Source organism: Danio rerio, chromosome 5, assembly GCF_052040795.2.
Source record: "Danio rerio strain M-AB ecotype USA chromosome 5, GRCz13ab, whole genome shotgun sequence".
NCBI classification, from domain to species: Eukaryota; Metazoa; Chordata; class Actinopteri; order Cypriniformes; family Danionidae; genus Danio; species Danio rerio.
In genome coordinates this window covers 6,709,571-6,724,063 of record NC_141025.1, presented here as the reverse complement: position 1 = coordinate 6,724,063, position 14,493 = coordinate 6,709,571, and the positions used below count along the sequence as shown (strand labels likewise).

Sequence of the window (14,493 nt, the reverse complement as noted above, 5' to 3'; positions counted from 1 at the left end):
ACACTTGTTAATAAATAAAAAATACATTCTATATTAAAAATATAAGTTGTATCTTGGAAAAACCGGTGCATCTCGCAAAAACCGATGCATCTCGATTTGCTTCCAAAATTTCATTCAACCTCTGCTGCTCTACCGATGCACTCGCATGACCGTGTATCGATACATATCGGTTAATCTTCCCATCCCTATTGTTGACATAACAGGAGGGTGGCAGGAGATGGGTCTGAAATACGGGAGACTACAGGGAAAAACAGGAGTGTTGGCAGGTATGCTCACACATACACTCTGCACTCTGACTACTTCAATATTGTCGATAAGCCGTGGTGGGCGTTTCTCTCTGTCTCGTGCTAAACACAGTCGACCAATCGCAACAGGCGGTCATCGGTCCAATCAGCGCAGATAAGTTTTCGCTAATGAATCACTGAATGAATCATTTGGTAGTCGCTGGGATAATTAGGTAAAAATAAATGCATATTATAAGAAAATGAAAGTGGTTTTTGACCTTGCATTCATATCAGACTGTTGTTGGAGACCCTAAAACCAAAATATGACTTTTTATAATGTATAATAGGGGCTCTTTAACCTTACAAATACAGTCTCTGGTGTAAACGAGAGCAAACTCACTCTATGTGTGTTTTCCATGTAAAAGAACTATCAATGTCAATTTGCTCCTCAAATACATTTTTTAATGTTAATGTGACTATTACAGACATTTTTCTGTAGTTTAAAACATTAAATTGGCTGTGTTGGTGATGTAAATGTACAAAAAAATATGTATATATAAATATATATAGTCAGTGAGCTTCTGTATTAATTTGTCAAACTACTAAAACTGTCAATAGTGGTCGCATCACAAAATACAGAAGACTGTGAAAGGGTCACGAAACACCAAAACACCTTTTTGAGCTGTTGACAGTCGTATATGTGTCCCACACTGCTAAAAACACTATTAGGACACCTATATTTCACTAAAAATTGTAAATTGGTTGTTTTTGCGTTATTTCAAGCAAATTCGTACTTCCTGTTTGAAACAAATTTTTGAGGCTGCGTCACGGTCATGACATAATAGCGTGTATTCCAGCGTGCAGACTGGACGTCTGTGCCAGAGTGTGTCTTATAACGTCTTACAGTGTGATGCATTAATGCATGAGTAAGGCATGGTTCAAACCAATCAGCGCGCTCTATTGTGCAACTTCATTAATATTTATTAGTGTCACCGTGTTTACGCCCCAGAGACGCCACGTTGTGTTGGCAAAACAAGCGTGAAGTGTTGCTTTTATAGTTTGCTGCCATTAAGTTTTGTTTTCATTTTCTCTCTGTGAGAGTGCAGCTGGAGTCACGTGTGGATTAACAGTGTACGCGACGCTCGACAACAATAACTTACGTGTCTAAGGAGGAACATTGTTTACCTGAGAGCTGTTCTCATCTGCAAACAATGAGATCCGGATTCGCTTGTAACGTTAGTCTTCTCTTCATAAAGACGCGGCTCTAGTTGCTGGTGATTGTCCTGTCTCTACAGATTTGGTAAGTGAGCGACCAGTGCTCTTTGTTTATTCAGTTTGTTCGTATCGAATTAAGTTAACTATTGCACTGAGTGTAAACATGTTAGCACCGCATTTTGTGACAGGAATAACACACGCGGCTTTCTGACACTACCTGCCGTGTGCATCTAAGTTTCCGGGAAATGCGGAGGGTTATTTTCTCTCATTCTCCGTGCGGTATCAAACATTGCATGAAAAATACACGCTTAGAGCAGATCCTCGAATCAAATATCACGTTTGTCGCGAGGGACATGAATGAATTCCCTGAATGAAAGAGCCAAACTGCAGTTAAAGTCCACCATTTAATAATTTGGCAAATAATTCGACTACAGATGTCCATGTAGGTTAAACACCATCACTTTCTCATGTGTGTGTATTTTGACTGAAACTCGCGCGTGCCCAAATAGACACTCCCACACCATCCCACTTTAGTTCCTCCGACACTCCCCCCTAAACAGAGCTGGATACGCCCACTTTTCTGACTTTTTCCAAAGTAGAGGTGTGAAAACACCCTGCTGAAACGAGGGGGTTTCATGGCCATTTAATAAGTGTTAACTAGCATAATGAAGAAAAATAAACTGCATATATAATTCAATCCTCCAAAATCCAAACGGGACTCACAGAAACAAAACACAGCGCAAGTTGGAGCTGTACGATTAATCAGCAGCCTAATGTTGCTTTCAGCTCCTGTGATTAATTATTAAAGCTGTTGATTAGATCTGTTTACAGTGCTTTTTGCAGGGTTGCGGCACGGTAACCAATCACAGGCTTGATCAAGCATACAATGCTGAATCACGGGTGTTTAAATCAGTCTGAAAGTCCAGCAATGATCACAACAGGTACTAATCAGCCTCATGAGCGTTGTTTTTTTAACTCCCGTTTATCAGCGCTGGAGAAACATCACACGAGACTCAAAATGAAGCACTGTCATCGTTGTTTCTTTTTTCTTCATTTTTTGGGGGGTATTGCTTGCTTGCATGGGATTAATATACAGCTATGGAAACAATAAAGAGACCACTTGGTCACACTTTATTTTAATGATCTGTTTGTTGAACTTAAGTTACATTGCATCTTGGTGCAGACTAAAGGTGCTTTCACACCTGTGAATCGATTCATTTGTTCCGAAACAGGTATTAAAATTGTTACGTTGTTGCTCTTTGTTCTTGGTGCGGTTCGCTTTCACACGGCAAAGTTTCTAAACCAGGGGTGTCAAACTCAATTCCTGGAGAGCCGCAGCCCTGCACAGTTTAGTTCCAACCCTGCTCCATCACACTTACCTGTAGGTTTCAAACAAGCCTGAAGGACTCAATTAGTTTGATCAGGTGTGTTTAATTAGGGTTGGAACTAAACTGTGCAGAGCTGCGGCCCTTTTGGAACTGAGTTTGACACCTGTGAGCTAAACAGACCAAAAAAGCTAAAACAAGTCATGAGTGAGTAAACTCCCCTCACATTTGTCAGAGTTTCACGGTTTATTTTGCAGAGTCCCGCTCAGCTGTCATGCGTCCTTATTTAAGTCATGACGATGAGCAATAAGACAATATTAGCGATGTGAAGACCGGCGGTTTGGTGGTGTTTGACAGGTTGCGCACAACGTGTCTGAAGAGCGAGGTGGGATGCGGTGGGGAGGGGTGAGAAGTGTGTGTGATGTATTTGAGGATCGGGTGGGTGATGCGTGATTTCCGGGAGATTTTCACTCGTTCGCGGGCATCCGGGAGTGTCTGTGCATTTGCTGGAGACTTGGGATGTCTGGAATGACCTCCCTCCCTACTCATAATACTCTCTTCATATAGCCGTATGCCTATTACATATCTGAAACAAAAGTCTAGGTGTGAAAGTACCCTAAATCTCGGTTTACTAATACTCAAATGGACCATCAAAATAAAGTGTTACCATTTTTTTACTTTGATGCGATCGAAACTCAACGATATTCCATTAAATGTCGACTTCTGGCGGCATGCTGGCTCAGTGTTTAGCATTGTCACCTCATGCATCCTTATTTAAGTTAAGATGATGATCAATAAGACAATATTAGCGATGTGAAGACCGGCGGTTTGGTGGTGTTTGACAGGGTCCGCGCGACGTGTCTGAAGAGCGAGGAGGGATGCGGTGGGGAGGGGTGAGAAGGGTGCGTGACGTATTTGAGGACCGGGTGGGTGATGCGTGATTTCCGGTAGATCATCACTCGTTTGCGGGCATCCTGGAGTCTCTGTGCATTTGGTGGAGACTTGGGACCGGAGGTCATTATCCCTACTCATAATCCTTTCTTCATATAGCCATATGCCTATTACATGTTCATGAAACATTGTTATATGTATTAGAGGTCTGCATTCCCGTGGCTGTCACGCGGGAGCCGATCAGATTTCTGCGGCGTGGGAATAAATTTCAGAATAAAGTGCGGGAGCGGTCGGTAACGGGTTTAATTTGGGACGGGGGCGGGCCGTCTAGCAATATCACTCCCGACTCCAGAGCGAGCACGCGTATGTATGTGTGTAAATGAAATAGCGCGATGCTTGTTTGTTGCTGTGTATGTGTGTGTGTGTGTGTGTGTGTGTGTGTGTGCGTGCGTGCGCACGCGCGAATGAGAGGTGTTTGTGTGCGCGCGCGCGAATGAGAGAGAGCTAGCTTTGTCTGTGTGTCTGCTTGGTGCTTGTGTGTGTGTGTGTGTGTGTGTGTGTGTGTTAGTGCGCGCGTGCACGAATGAGAGAGAGAGAGAGAGCTTTGTCTGTGTGTGTGTGTGTGCTTGGTGGTTATGTGTGTGTGTGTGTGTGATGTTATAGGCTGTCTGGACTCTTTATAGCTGGGTGGTTTTCGGTTTTGTTCTCCCCCCCTCTTTAGCGGGATCGGGCGCAACGGGTAGAAAACGGGGCGGGTCGGGCAGCGTGACAACAAATGCTGAATGTAAGCGGGAGCGGTCGGGTTCGGGCTAAAACCTGGCGGGTGCGGGTGGGAGCGGGATTTAAAATTTAGTCCCGTGCAGATCTCTAGATCGTATTGCTTTCTCACTACAATCGATCCATTCCAGAGTTCGTTTCAATCAAGCCAAGACCACCTCATTTAGGCAAATGGTCCATCAAAATAAAGTGTTACCATTTATTTATTTATTTATTTATTTATTTTTGATGTGATTGAAACTCAACCATATTCCATTAAATGTCGATTTCTTAACTCTTCTGGCAGCACGTTGGCTAAGTTTTTAGCACTGTCGCCTCACAGCAAAAAGGTCACTGGTTCTAGTCTGGGCCAGTTTGCATTTCTGTGTGGTTTTTGCATGTTCTTTCTGTGTTGGCGTGGGTCATTCGGTTTCCCCCACAGTCCAAAGACATGCAATATAGGTAAACTGAATATACTAAATTGTTGTGTGTTGCGGCTGGAAGAGTATCTGCTGTGTAAAACATTTACTGGAATAGTTGGTGGCTCATTCCACTTTGTTGACCTCTGAAATAGAGACTACGCTGAAGGAAAATGAATGAATGTCTGATTTTATTTCATGCAAATAAAGCTAAATGTTGAGTGGTTAGACAAAAACATTAACATCTTGCAATGGCCTAGCCAGAGTCCTGACATGAATTTAATTGAGAATCTGTGGATGCAGCTAAAGATCAGGGTGATGGCAAGGAGACCGTCCAACATGAAAGAGTTGAAGCTCATCGCTAATAATGAATGGGCAAAAATACTAGAGGAGACGTAAAAAAGCTGCTTAAAAATAATAGGAAGCCTTTGAGTGCTGTGATAGCCGATAAAGAAGTTTCTATTGATTATTGAGAAGGAAATAAATCATCTTGGACATACTACTTTCTGTTCAAACGTAAATAATTATTTATTTATTCCACAATGATGCCTCTTGTATATTGTCTTATTATCTTTTAAGAGAAGCTCATGTAATTTCTGGTCAAGTGGCAGTTTAAAGACGCCGCTCATATGAAGAATGTCACATGAACTGCTCAGGTATGAGTTTCTCACAGACTTCAGAGTGTAACAATCTTGATGGTTCTGTGGGTCTCGTTTATCAAATCTGAGCTTTGAAAAAAATCTAAAATCTTGTGTTTTCTATTGGATTTAGGTCAGGTGATTGGCTGGGCCATTCTACAGCTTGATTTTCCTTCTCTGAAAGCATTTGAGAGTTTCTTTGGCTGTGTTTTGGAACATTGTCTTGCTGAAATGTCCACCCTGGTTTCATCTTCATCCTCCTGTGAATGTAGATGTTGTACTGAAGCAGCTGATATTTATTTACACTGATGAAGGGCAGAGGGTTGCTAAAGAACTACTGAGCATTTTCAGCTGCTGTCTGGGCTTTCACTGCCTTTCTACACCTCCCTTTCTTCATGTGTTCAACACTTTTTCCCTGCACACATAATTTCATTAAACATAACTTAATTTATTACCTAAGTTTTGTTTTCTTTGCTTATATGGATTTATTTGGTTGTTTCCAACATCCGGCGAAAGTTTCAAGTCAACAGCACCTTTAGAAATAAGTTTTCTGAGAAAAATGGTGACATGTTCAATACTTATTTCCCTCATGGCATATACAGTGTAAACACTATGAATTCAGATTAGCTTCATGTAAATCCTGTTGTGTTTGGATGGTTTAGAGCAAACACAAGATCTACATGACTCTTTTGGTCTTCGCACCAATGCGCAGAGACTGTCTGCAAGGTAAGAGGCTGGCAGAGGGATTTTTTTGAAGAGCTTTAAAAGTGCTATTGTTCCGGAAAGCACACAGTGTTCCCCGTCTGTCTGACATTGCTTCTCTGGGGAATAACGTAGGCGAAGTGTGTGAGTGCCGCGACACTCCATGAAGGTAATTCTCTCTCGCTGCAATAAATTGAGTGCGTATAAATATATATAATACAGTATATAAGAGGAAGAATGATCTCATTAGTCAGATTCAGCATGAAGAGTTATAGCCGTGTTGTTGAGGAAAGCTGCTTCATGTCCACCTCAGCGTTTGCAGGATCTGGGCCAGTGCATCATCAGCAACAATCCCTGCTGTCAGCTCTGCGCTGCTGACAAAAACCTCAACGCCAAACGCTCACATGCATTTATGGGCGCCTTCATTTTCCCGCAGGCTATTGCTATTTTGATGTCTTCTGTTTAGTGGAATTTTTTGCCACTATGCATATTTAAAGAAAGAGTTCACTTGCAAAATAGACAATTCTGTGATCATGTCCTTTATTTTCGTAAAAGCAAGTTGGATTATTTTAAGATAAGTCATAGAAACTAGTTTCGACAGGAGCACGTGATATGACCGATCCTGACTGGCCTATCGTCAATAATCCAATCAGATTGATTCAGGCTCACAATAAATAGAAATTATGGGCTCTATTTTGACGGTCCATGTGCAGAGTGCAAACACTTTCAGGGCGTGTCAGAATGCATTTTTGCTAATTTAAGGACGGGAAAATCCACTTTGCGCGGTGGCGCATGGTTAAAAAGGGTTGAGTTTATTTTCTTAATGAGTTATAGGTGTGTTTCGAGAATAAACCAATCAGAGTCTCATCTCCCATTCCCTTTAAGAGTCAGCTGCGTCGCGCCAAGCGCATTTGCTATTTACAGGTTGTAGAGTAAGCCTAAGTGGAAAAACTGAGCATTTCACAAGCAGTTTTTTTTAACAGAAAACTGTTAAACAGAGCATCTACTACAAGAAAATAAGAGGATCTACTTTCACTTTCGCTCTTTGATAGGGAAACCTTTACGCACAGACATCAATTAGTCTATAAATAATTAATTTAGTTTGTTAAGCGCAAATATTCGTTTCAAAACTATTTCTAAATTCAGTTCTAATTTCCAGCAAACGAATAAATGAACAATAATAACGAAGTGTGCTCAAAAACCTGAGTTATATCCTAAAACACATGCTGTGCCCCATATGGTCTAAAACCTGACAGGTGGGCAAATCTAAGCTTGTTTTTAATAAAACAAATATAAATATGGATATAATAAATAATACTGCTAATAATAATAACATTATACAAAAGCAAATTGTTATAAATGAGCTGAAAAAGCCTCCCGAGATGAAGAAGACATAAAAGCAGTGATTTTTCATATTTATGTAGGCTAGAAAATAATATGTTTTGTAATATTTTAATCCTTTATATTTATATTCTATATATATTCTTATTATATCCTATATATATATCCTTAATATTGAATTTTTTTCATATGTAAAGATATTTGCCTATTGCTCTCTTGTGCGTATTAAGCTGTGTGTAAGCGAGGCGCAACTCTGCGCTGGAGTTTAGACCGGGTTAGTTTTGGTCTAATGAAAAATCTATTTTAGTTTCTCAAAATAGCAACGCGCCAGCAGTGCGCCTCAGAACACCTTCCTTTTTAGACCAGAACGCCTATGGGCGCACATATGAGCGCTAATGCATTTGCTATTTAAACAGAGTGGCGCAACGCCTCAAAACGACTCTTGCGCCAAGCTGAAACTAGCAAAAGACTATTGCGGCGTGCTTTGCTCCACATTGCGCCGGGTGTATGATAGGGCCCAAAGTCCCTTTATGTATTAATTATGCTCTTTTTATTTTCGGGAAGTGTTCTGTGTATTTGTTCTCTCTGCAGGAAGCAGCTACTTGCTCCTTTGCTTGGTTCTGCTCCTGTTCCAGTTGATGCCACATTGGTTGCCTGTGAATTATTCCTTTGTCACTTCCTGTTTAGATGTATTGAGCTCACTTGTGGTTGGTAGTGGTGTGTTGACATTCATATAAAGAAACTGTGGGTGTGTGTTAGTGAGATTTATTGAATTGGAGTTTGTGATCTCACCAGATACTTACATCCGGCCCACATATCGCATGGAATGATGTCTCTAGGGCGGTCCGCTCCTGTTTGCCAGATCTGGGCCACAATTAAGCTATAACAATATCACATATCAGCTAGAATTCAACCAAATGAACCAGAACTGACCCTGTTCTAGGTCACAGTTTGGTTTTATTCTGGCCCAGATCCGGCCCACACCAGACACTTACATCTGGACCACATACTGAATGGAGTGATGGCTCTAGGGCGGTCTGCTCCTGTTTGTCAGATCTGGGCCACAAAGAAGCCAAATCAATACCACATATTAGCCAGAATTAAACCAAATGAATCAGAACTGACCCTGTTTTGGGCCACAGTTTGATTTTATTCTGACCCAGATCTGGCCTATTACCTCTAATAATGGATTAAACATTGTTAAACATCAGTGAATTATATTATTTCCTCACAGGATGTGCCTCGCTTTATTTTGTTTGCTGTAATGAACAAACTTTTCAAGCAAAGCTTGAAAAGTTTTCCAGTACTGGGTTACGGCTGGGAGGTCATCTGCTGTTTAAAACCTATGCCGGAATAGTTGGTGGTTCATTCCCCTGTGTCAACCCCTGAAGGGACTAAGCCGAAAGAAAATGAAAGACCAAAATCTGCCCTTTTTCAATGGATTCTCCAGACACAAGTTTGGTTGTGTAGTGTTTTTCACATTTATGATGGTGTCAAAGCAGCTTCATAAAAGGTGCATCTCATTACATTACAGTCAAAATCAAATGTACATAAACATAGTTAACCTGCAGTTATACAGTATAAAGTGTCTTTCCAAAAGAAATAATATTTACATGTAATACTAGTACGTTCAATGACGTTTTATTGTGTTTATAAAGTGTTTGTTTTCCTCAAAGATCTCAATTGGTTGGCATCATCTCTCCCTGTCCTTGTATGTAAATTACTTATTTAAAATGAGCTGAATCAACACAGTCCTTGAGATTTTTGGGGGACAACTTAATTGTTTTATGTTCAATGTACTTTATTGTAATAGTTTACTTATTCGATTTTTGTTGGGACAACATGAATGACTTGTGTGGAGCCTTTTTTTTTTACAGTGTAGGGTTGGCATCATCTCTTCACAGGTCTTGGATCTGATCGAGTGAAACTCCATGGAATAGAGAATAAAGACAAGGATTAGCGTAGCTGCACTGTAAAAATATATATAAATATATCTGTTAATTAACCGGTTTATTTACGATTGTGAATTGCATTATAGGATGTTGATCTCTGCTCTATCGACTTTTGATGTTGAAAATTGAAATCTACAGTTTAACTAAGTGGGCGAGGCAGTGGCGCAGTAGGTAGTTCTGTCGCCTCACAGCAAGAAGGTTGCTGGGTTGATGGTTTAAACCTCAGCTCAGTTGGTGTTTCTGTGTGGAGTTTGCATGTTCTCCCTGTGTGGGTTTCTCCGGGTGCTCCGGTTTCCCCCACAGTCCAAAGACATGCAGCACTGGTGAATTGGGTTGGCTAAATTGTCCGTAGTGTATGAGTGTGTGTGTGGGAATGTGTGTGTGGATGTTTCCCAGAGATGGGTTGTGGCTGGAAGGGCATCCGCTGCGTAAAAACTTGCTGGATAAATTGGCGGTTCATTCCGCTGTGGCGACCCCAGATTAATAAAGGGACTAAGCCAACAAGAAAATGAATGAATAAATGAATGAATGAGTTTAAAAAAGTGACTTTTACTGACATTTTAGAAATAATATAATGTATAAGAAGAAATATATATAGAGAAAAAAGTCTGTAAAATAACTGGCAGTTTATTTCAAGGTTTTTGTATCTCAAATCTCCCTTTCATTGGCAAAATCATTGAAAAAGTTGTTTTCAACCAGGTTAACAAGTTCTTAAACTTTAAGAGGCGTTTAGACAATTTTCAATCTGGTTTCAGAGCACATCACAGTACAGAGAGCGCCCTTATAAAGATAATCAATGATATACAGTACGCCTAAATGCAGATTCAGGTAAACTAACAGTGCTGGTATTGCTCGATCTCAGTGCTGCATTTGACACTATCGATCACAGCATACTTCTGGATAGGCTGGAAAACTGGGCTGGGCTGTCTGGAACGGTCCTCAAATGGTTCAGATCTTACCTTGAAGCGAGAGATTACCATGTCAGTATAGGTGATCATAGGTCGAGGTGGACACCCATGACATGTAGAGTCCCACAAGGCTCAATTCTTGCACCTCTCCTGTTCAACCTTTACATGCTCCCACTGAGCCAAATAATGAGAAAGAACCAAACCTCCTAACACAGCTATGCTGATGACACTCAGATCTACCTAGCCTTACTGCCTAATGACTGCAGCTCCATTGACACCCTCTGCCAATGCGTTGATGAAATGAACATTTGGATGTGCCAAAACTTTCTTCAGAAAAACAAAAAAAAAACTGAAGTCATTGTGTTTGGGAACAGAGATGAGGTTCTCAAGGTTCTCAGCAACAAAAAATAAGGTCAAGAATCTTAGTGTGACTCTGGAGTCTGAGTTTCAATAGTCATGTCAGTAAATCAGCATACTATCATGTCAAAAACAATGCAATAATTAGATGCTTTGTTTCCAGTGAGGATTTACAGAAACTTGTTCATGCTTTTATCAGCAGCAGGGTGGATTACTGTAACGCCTCCTCACTGGCCTTCCCAAAAAGACAGATTTTAGCTCCAACCCTAATCTAACACACCTGAACAAGCTAATCAAGGTCTTACTAGGTATACTTGAAACACCCAGGCAGGTGTGTTAAGGCAAGTTAGGGCTAAACCCTGCAGGGACTCCGGCCCTCCAGGACTGAGATTGGTGACCCCTGGCCTAGGACCTCAATACATTACAGATATGGTCACTGAATACAAACCTAACAGATCACTCAGATCATTAGGATCATATAAACTAGAAATTCCAAGAGTTCAGTCAAAGCAGGGTGAAACGGCTTTCAGCCACTAACAGCACCTCCCGCTGCTGGAATCAGCTTCCAGAAATGATCAGATGTGCTCCAATATTAGGCACATTCACATCATGAAAACAAATCTGTTAGCTGTGACTTTACTGAATGAGCACTGTGCTACACCACACAGATCACACTATTATGTTCTTTTCTATTTTTGATTCTTTTATAACCTGTTTTAACACATTTTAATCTGTTTTTAATCATTTCTATTTTTTGTTTGTTTTTCTTATACGTGTCTTTTTTATTCTTGTTTATGTAAAGCACTTTGAATTACCACTGTGTATGAAATGTGTTACATAAATAACCTTGCCTTGCCTTGTCTTGCAGCGTAATATACAACAGCAACCCAGATAATATATCACTTTAAACTATTATAAGTGTTCATAAAAGTCACTTTTATGAACTAATCAAGGCTAAAAGTTGTTGGAAAAAAGATCAATGTCTCATAATGCAATTCAAAAGCATAAATAAACAGAGAAAATAAAAAATAAATCCATGAATCACAAAAAAGGCTAATTTATGGATATTTTTTTACAGTGTGCTGTTCATAATTTATTTGCAGAAGAAATATTAATGTCATGTGAAAAAATGCATTTGAAGAGTTGAATTGAGTCTTTTCCTAATGTGTGTTTTCCACAATAACATCAGTGCCGGTGTTTTGTGTTTCAGTGTGGAGCATGACTTCCGGCTGCAGGAGGGTCAGGTGACGCGAGCGTGGAAAGTCCCGGAGCACCAGGAGTCTGAACAGGGCTCTCCTCAGCTGCCGTTTCCTCCTCCGCGACAGCAGGACTCTCCACAGGCCCTCCAGACGGTCAAGAAGAGCCGCAGAAAGTGCTTCTGGTTCCTCTGAACTCTGAACAAAGCCTCTTCTCTTCCGCTTTCAACCAGAGAGTATTTCTGGATGAGGAGCCTTTATTCATCCTCACAGTTTTTTTAGGCAATTTTCACAGGAGGCAGATTTTAAAATCAAGATTAATGTCTTGGACTTTTTAAAGGCTGTGCGCTTTGATTTCAGATTTATGGAGTGAATTTAAAACAACTTACATCCCTAAAAAACAATAACAATAAGGTTGAATTTGTTAACATCAGTGATTAATATTGAACTAACTATAAACAACAGCCCTAGTTCATTTCTTAAAGGGACAGTACAACCTAAAATGATAATTTCGAGTTTAATTTTTTTCTTCTGTTGAACACAAAAAAAATATATTTTGAATGATGTTGGAAATCAGTATAGTACCTGACTTGCATGTATTACTGTAAGTCAGTGGGTACTGTTTTTGAACAGTCTTTAAACTATTTCATTTTGTAAAAAAAAAGTCATAAAGATTTGGATGCGCTTAAAGGGATAGTTCATCCAAAATAATAATTTTGAGTTTCATTTTTTTTTCTTTTTTTTTGTTGAACACAAAAGAAGATATTTTGAAGAATGTTGTAAATCCCTAGACTGACTTGCAAAGTATCACTATATACTGTTTTTAACATTCTTTAAACTATTTTATTTTCCGTTCTGCAGAAAACAGAAAGAAAATCATAAAGATTTGGACGCACTTAAAGGAATAGTTCAACCAAAAATTTGTATTTACTCGCTATTTACTCTCCCTCCAGTCCTCAACATAAGATATTTAGAAGAAATCTAAATTTGTATTTACTCACTATTTACTCTCCCTCCAGCGCTTTCAAAGCATTTGTAGTTTCTTATGTTGAAGACAACAGAAGATATTCAGATGAAATCTAAAAACCTGTCATCATTGGTTTCCATATTAGGAAAAAAAAAAAAAAAACTATGAAAGTCAATGGTTACAGGTTTTCAACATTTCTCTCTCTCTCTCTCTCTCTCTCTCTCTCTCTCTCTCTCTCTCTCTCTCTCTCTCTCTCTCTCTCTCTCTCTCTCTCTCTCTCTATATATATATATATATATATATATATATATATATATATATATATATATATTTGAAGAGAGAAAGAAACTCATAAAGGCTTTGAAACAAGTAAATGGGGAGTAAATGATGAGTTTAGCAATTTGTGGTGAACTGTTTCTTTAAGGGTCAGTAAATGATGTAAATTTTGTTTTTAATTTATATAGTAAACATATACACAACAAATACATTTTAAAAAAAGTGACTAAACTAATAAAAAGGTTGTAAAATGAATTGTTAGTTCATTTTATTTAATTCATTTGCTAATGTTAACAAAGGAGACCTTATTGTTGAGAGTTACTAAAATAATAATAATAATAATAATAATAATAGATACAATATAAAAAAAAACAATTAGCTGACTTTACTTTAAAAAAAAGTGAGTCAACCTGTTGCCTTGAAATCTGGTCCTCTAATCATCAAACTGACTAAAAATATTAAAGGGCACCTATGGTGAAAAATCTACTTTTCAAGCTGTTTGGACAGACGTGTATTAAGTATAGTGTATAGACCATCATATTGGAGTGATATACACACACACAGTCCTTTTTTTTTTAAATTTAACAACATAAAAACGTTGGACCAATTGAAACTTGACGTAGTAGTGCGGTCTCCCCGCCCACCAATTGATTGACTGGCATGCATTACCACATCCTCAGTTTGTTGTTTCACATCCATTTTTATTGTGTGAGTCAAAGCGATATCACTAAAGAAACACCCTTGCTCTATTTTTAGATGTAAGGCTCATTTGGCTCAACACAAGATCAACATTCAACACATGATCGCTCTCATCGGCGCCATTGTTTGTAACTTTAGGTGGGTTTGCAAACATGTGTACTTTTCATTGCGTCTTCCTTAAACTTCAGCCGTTTGCATTTCCTGCAATCACAGAAAATCCCTGTGATCTTAACTAGGTGCAGCTGGAAAGTGCGAGCGTGTTGCCTCCCGTACGCGTCCCTCCATTGGAAATAACGAACTTGCCTGCAGGTCGCACACCAGAAGCGCGGCTCGGTGTCATGCCACGCAGCGCCATGCATTTTAGAATTCTAAACATAGGTTTCTATCAGGGTACACATACCGGCGCTTCAAGTCGACGGCTATCCGTGAAGCCCAGACATGACCCAGGACACTGTTCATATTTCTGCCGCGCCACAGAGCGCCATCTGAATAGTTTCATTTTAATTAACATGTGAATGTGTGTGTCTGGTGTGCCGTGTCGCGGCTCTAAGTGGGTCATCCAGTGCCTCAGTCAAAGTTAACTTAGTGTGCGTGGTTATTAGTCTCGGTGTACAAGCTTGGCACTTT

At 39.7% G+C, this 14,493-nt stretch overlaps 1 protein-coding gene across 21 annotated transcripts in view; it reads left to right on the top strand.

Annotated features, from left to right (window-relative positions):
* Positions 1–12,682, top strand: part of LOC101883723 (uncharacterized) — a 321,837-nt gene extending 309,155 nt beyond the window's left edge. For all 21 annotated transcript variants that reach the window (XM_087253127.1, XM_087253119.1, XM_087253121.1 and 18 more), the window contains one exon: positions 11,939–12,682. In XM_087253127.1, coding sequence (XP_087109253.1) covers positions 11,939–12,119 — 181 coding nt within the window. In that variant the 3' untranslated portion in view covers positions 12,120–12,682. The remainder of the gene's footprint in view (positions 1–11,938) is intronic.
* Positions 12,683–14,493: the final 1,811 nt, after the last annotated feature.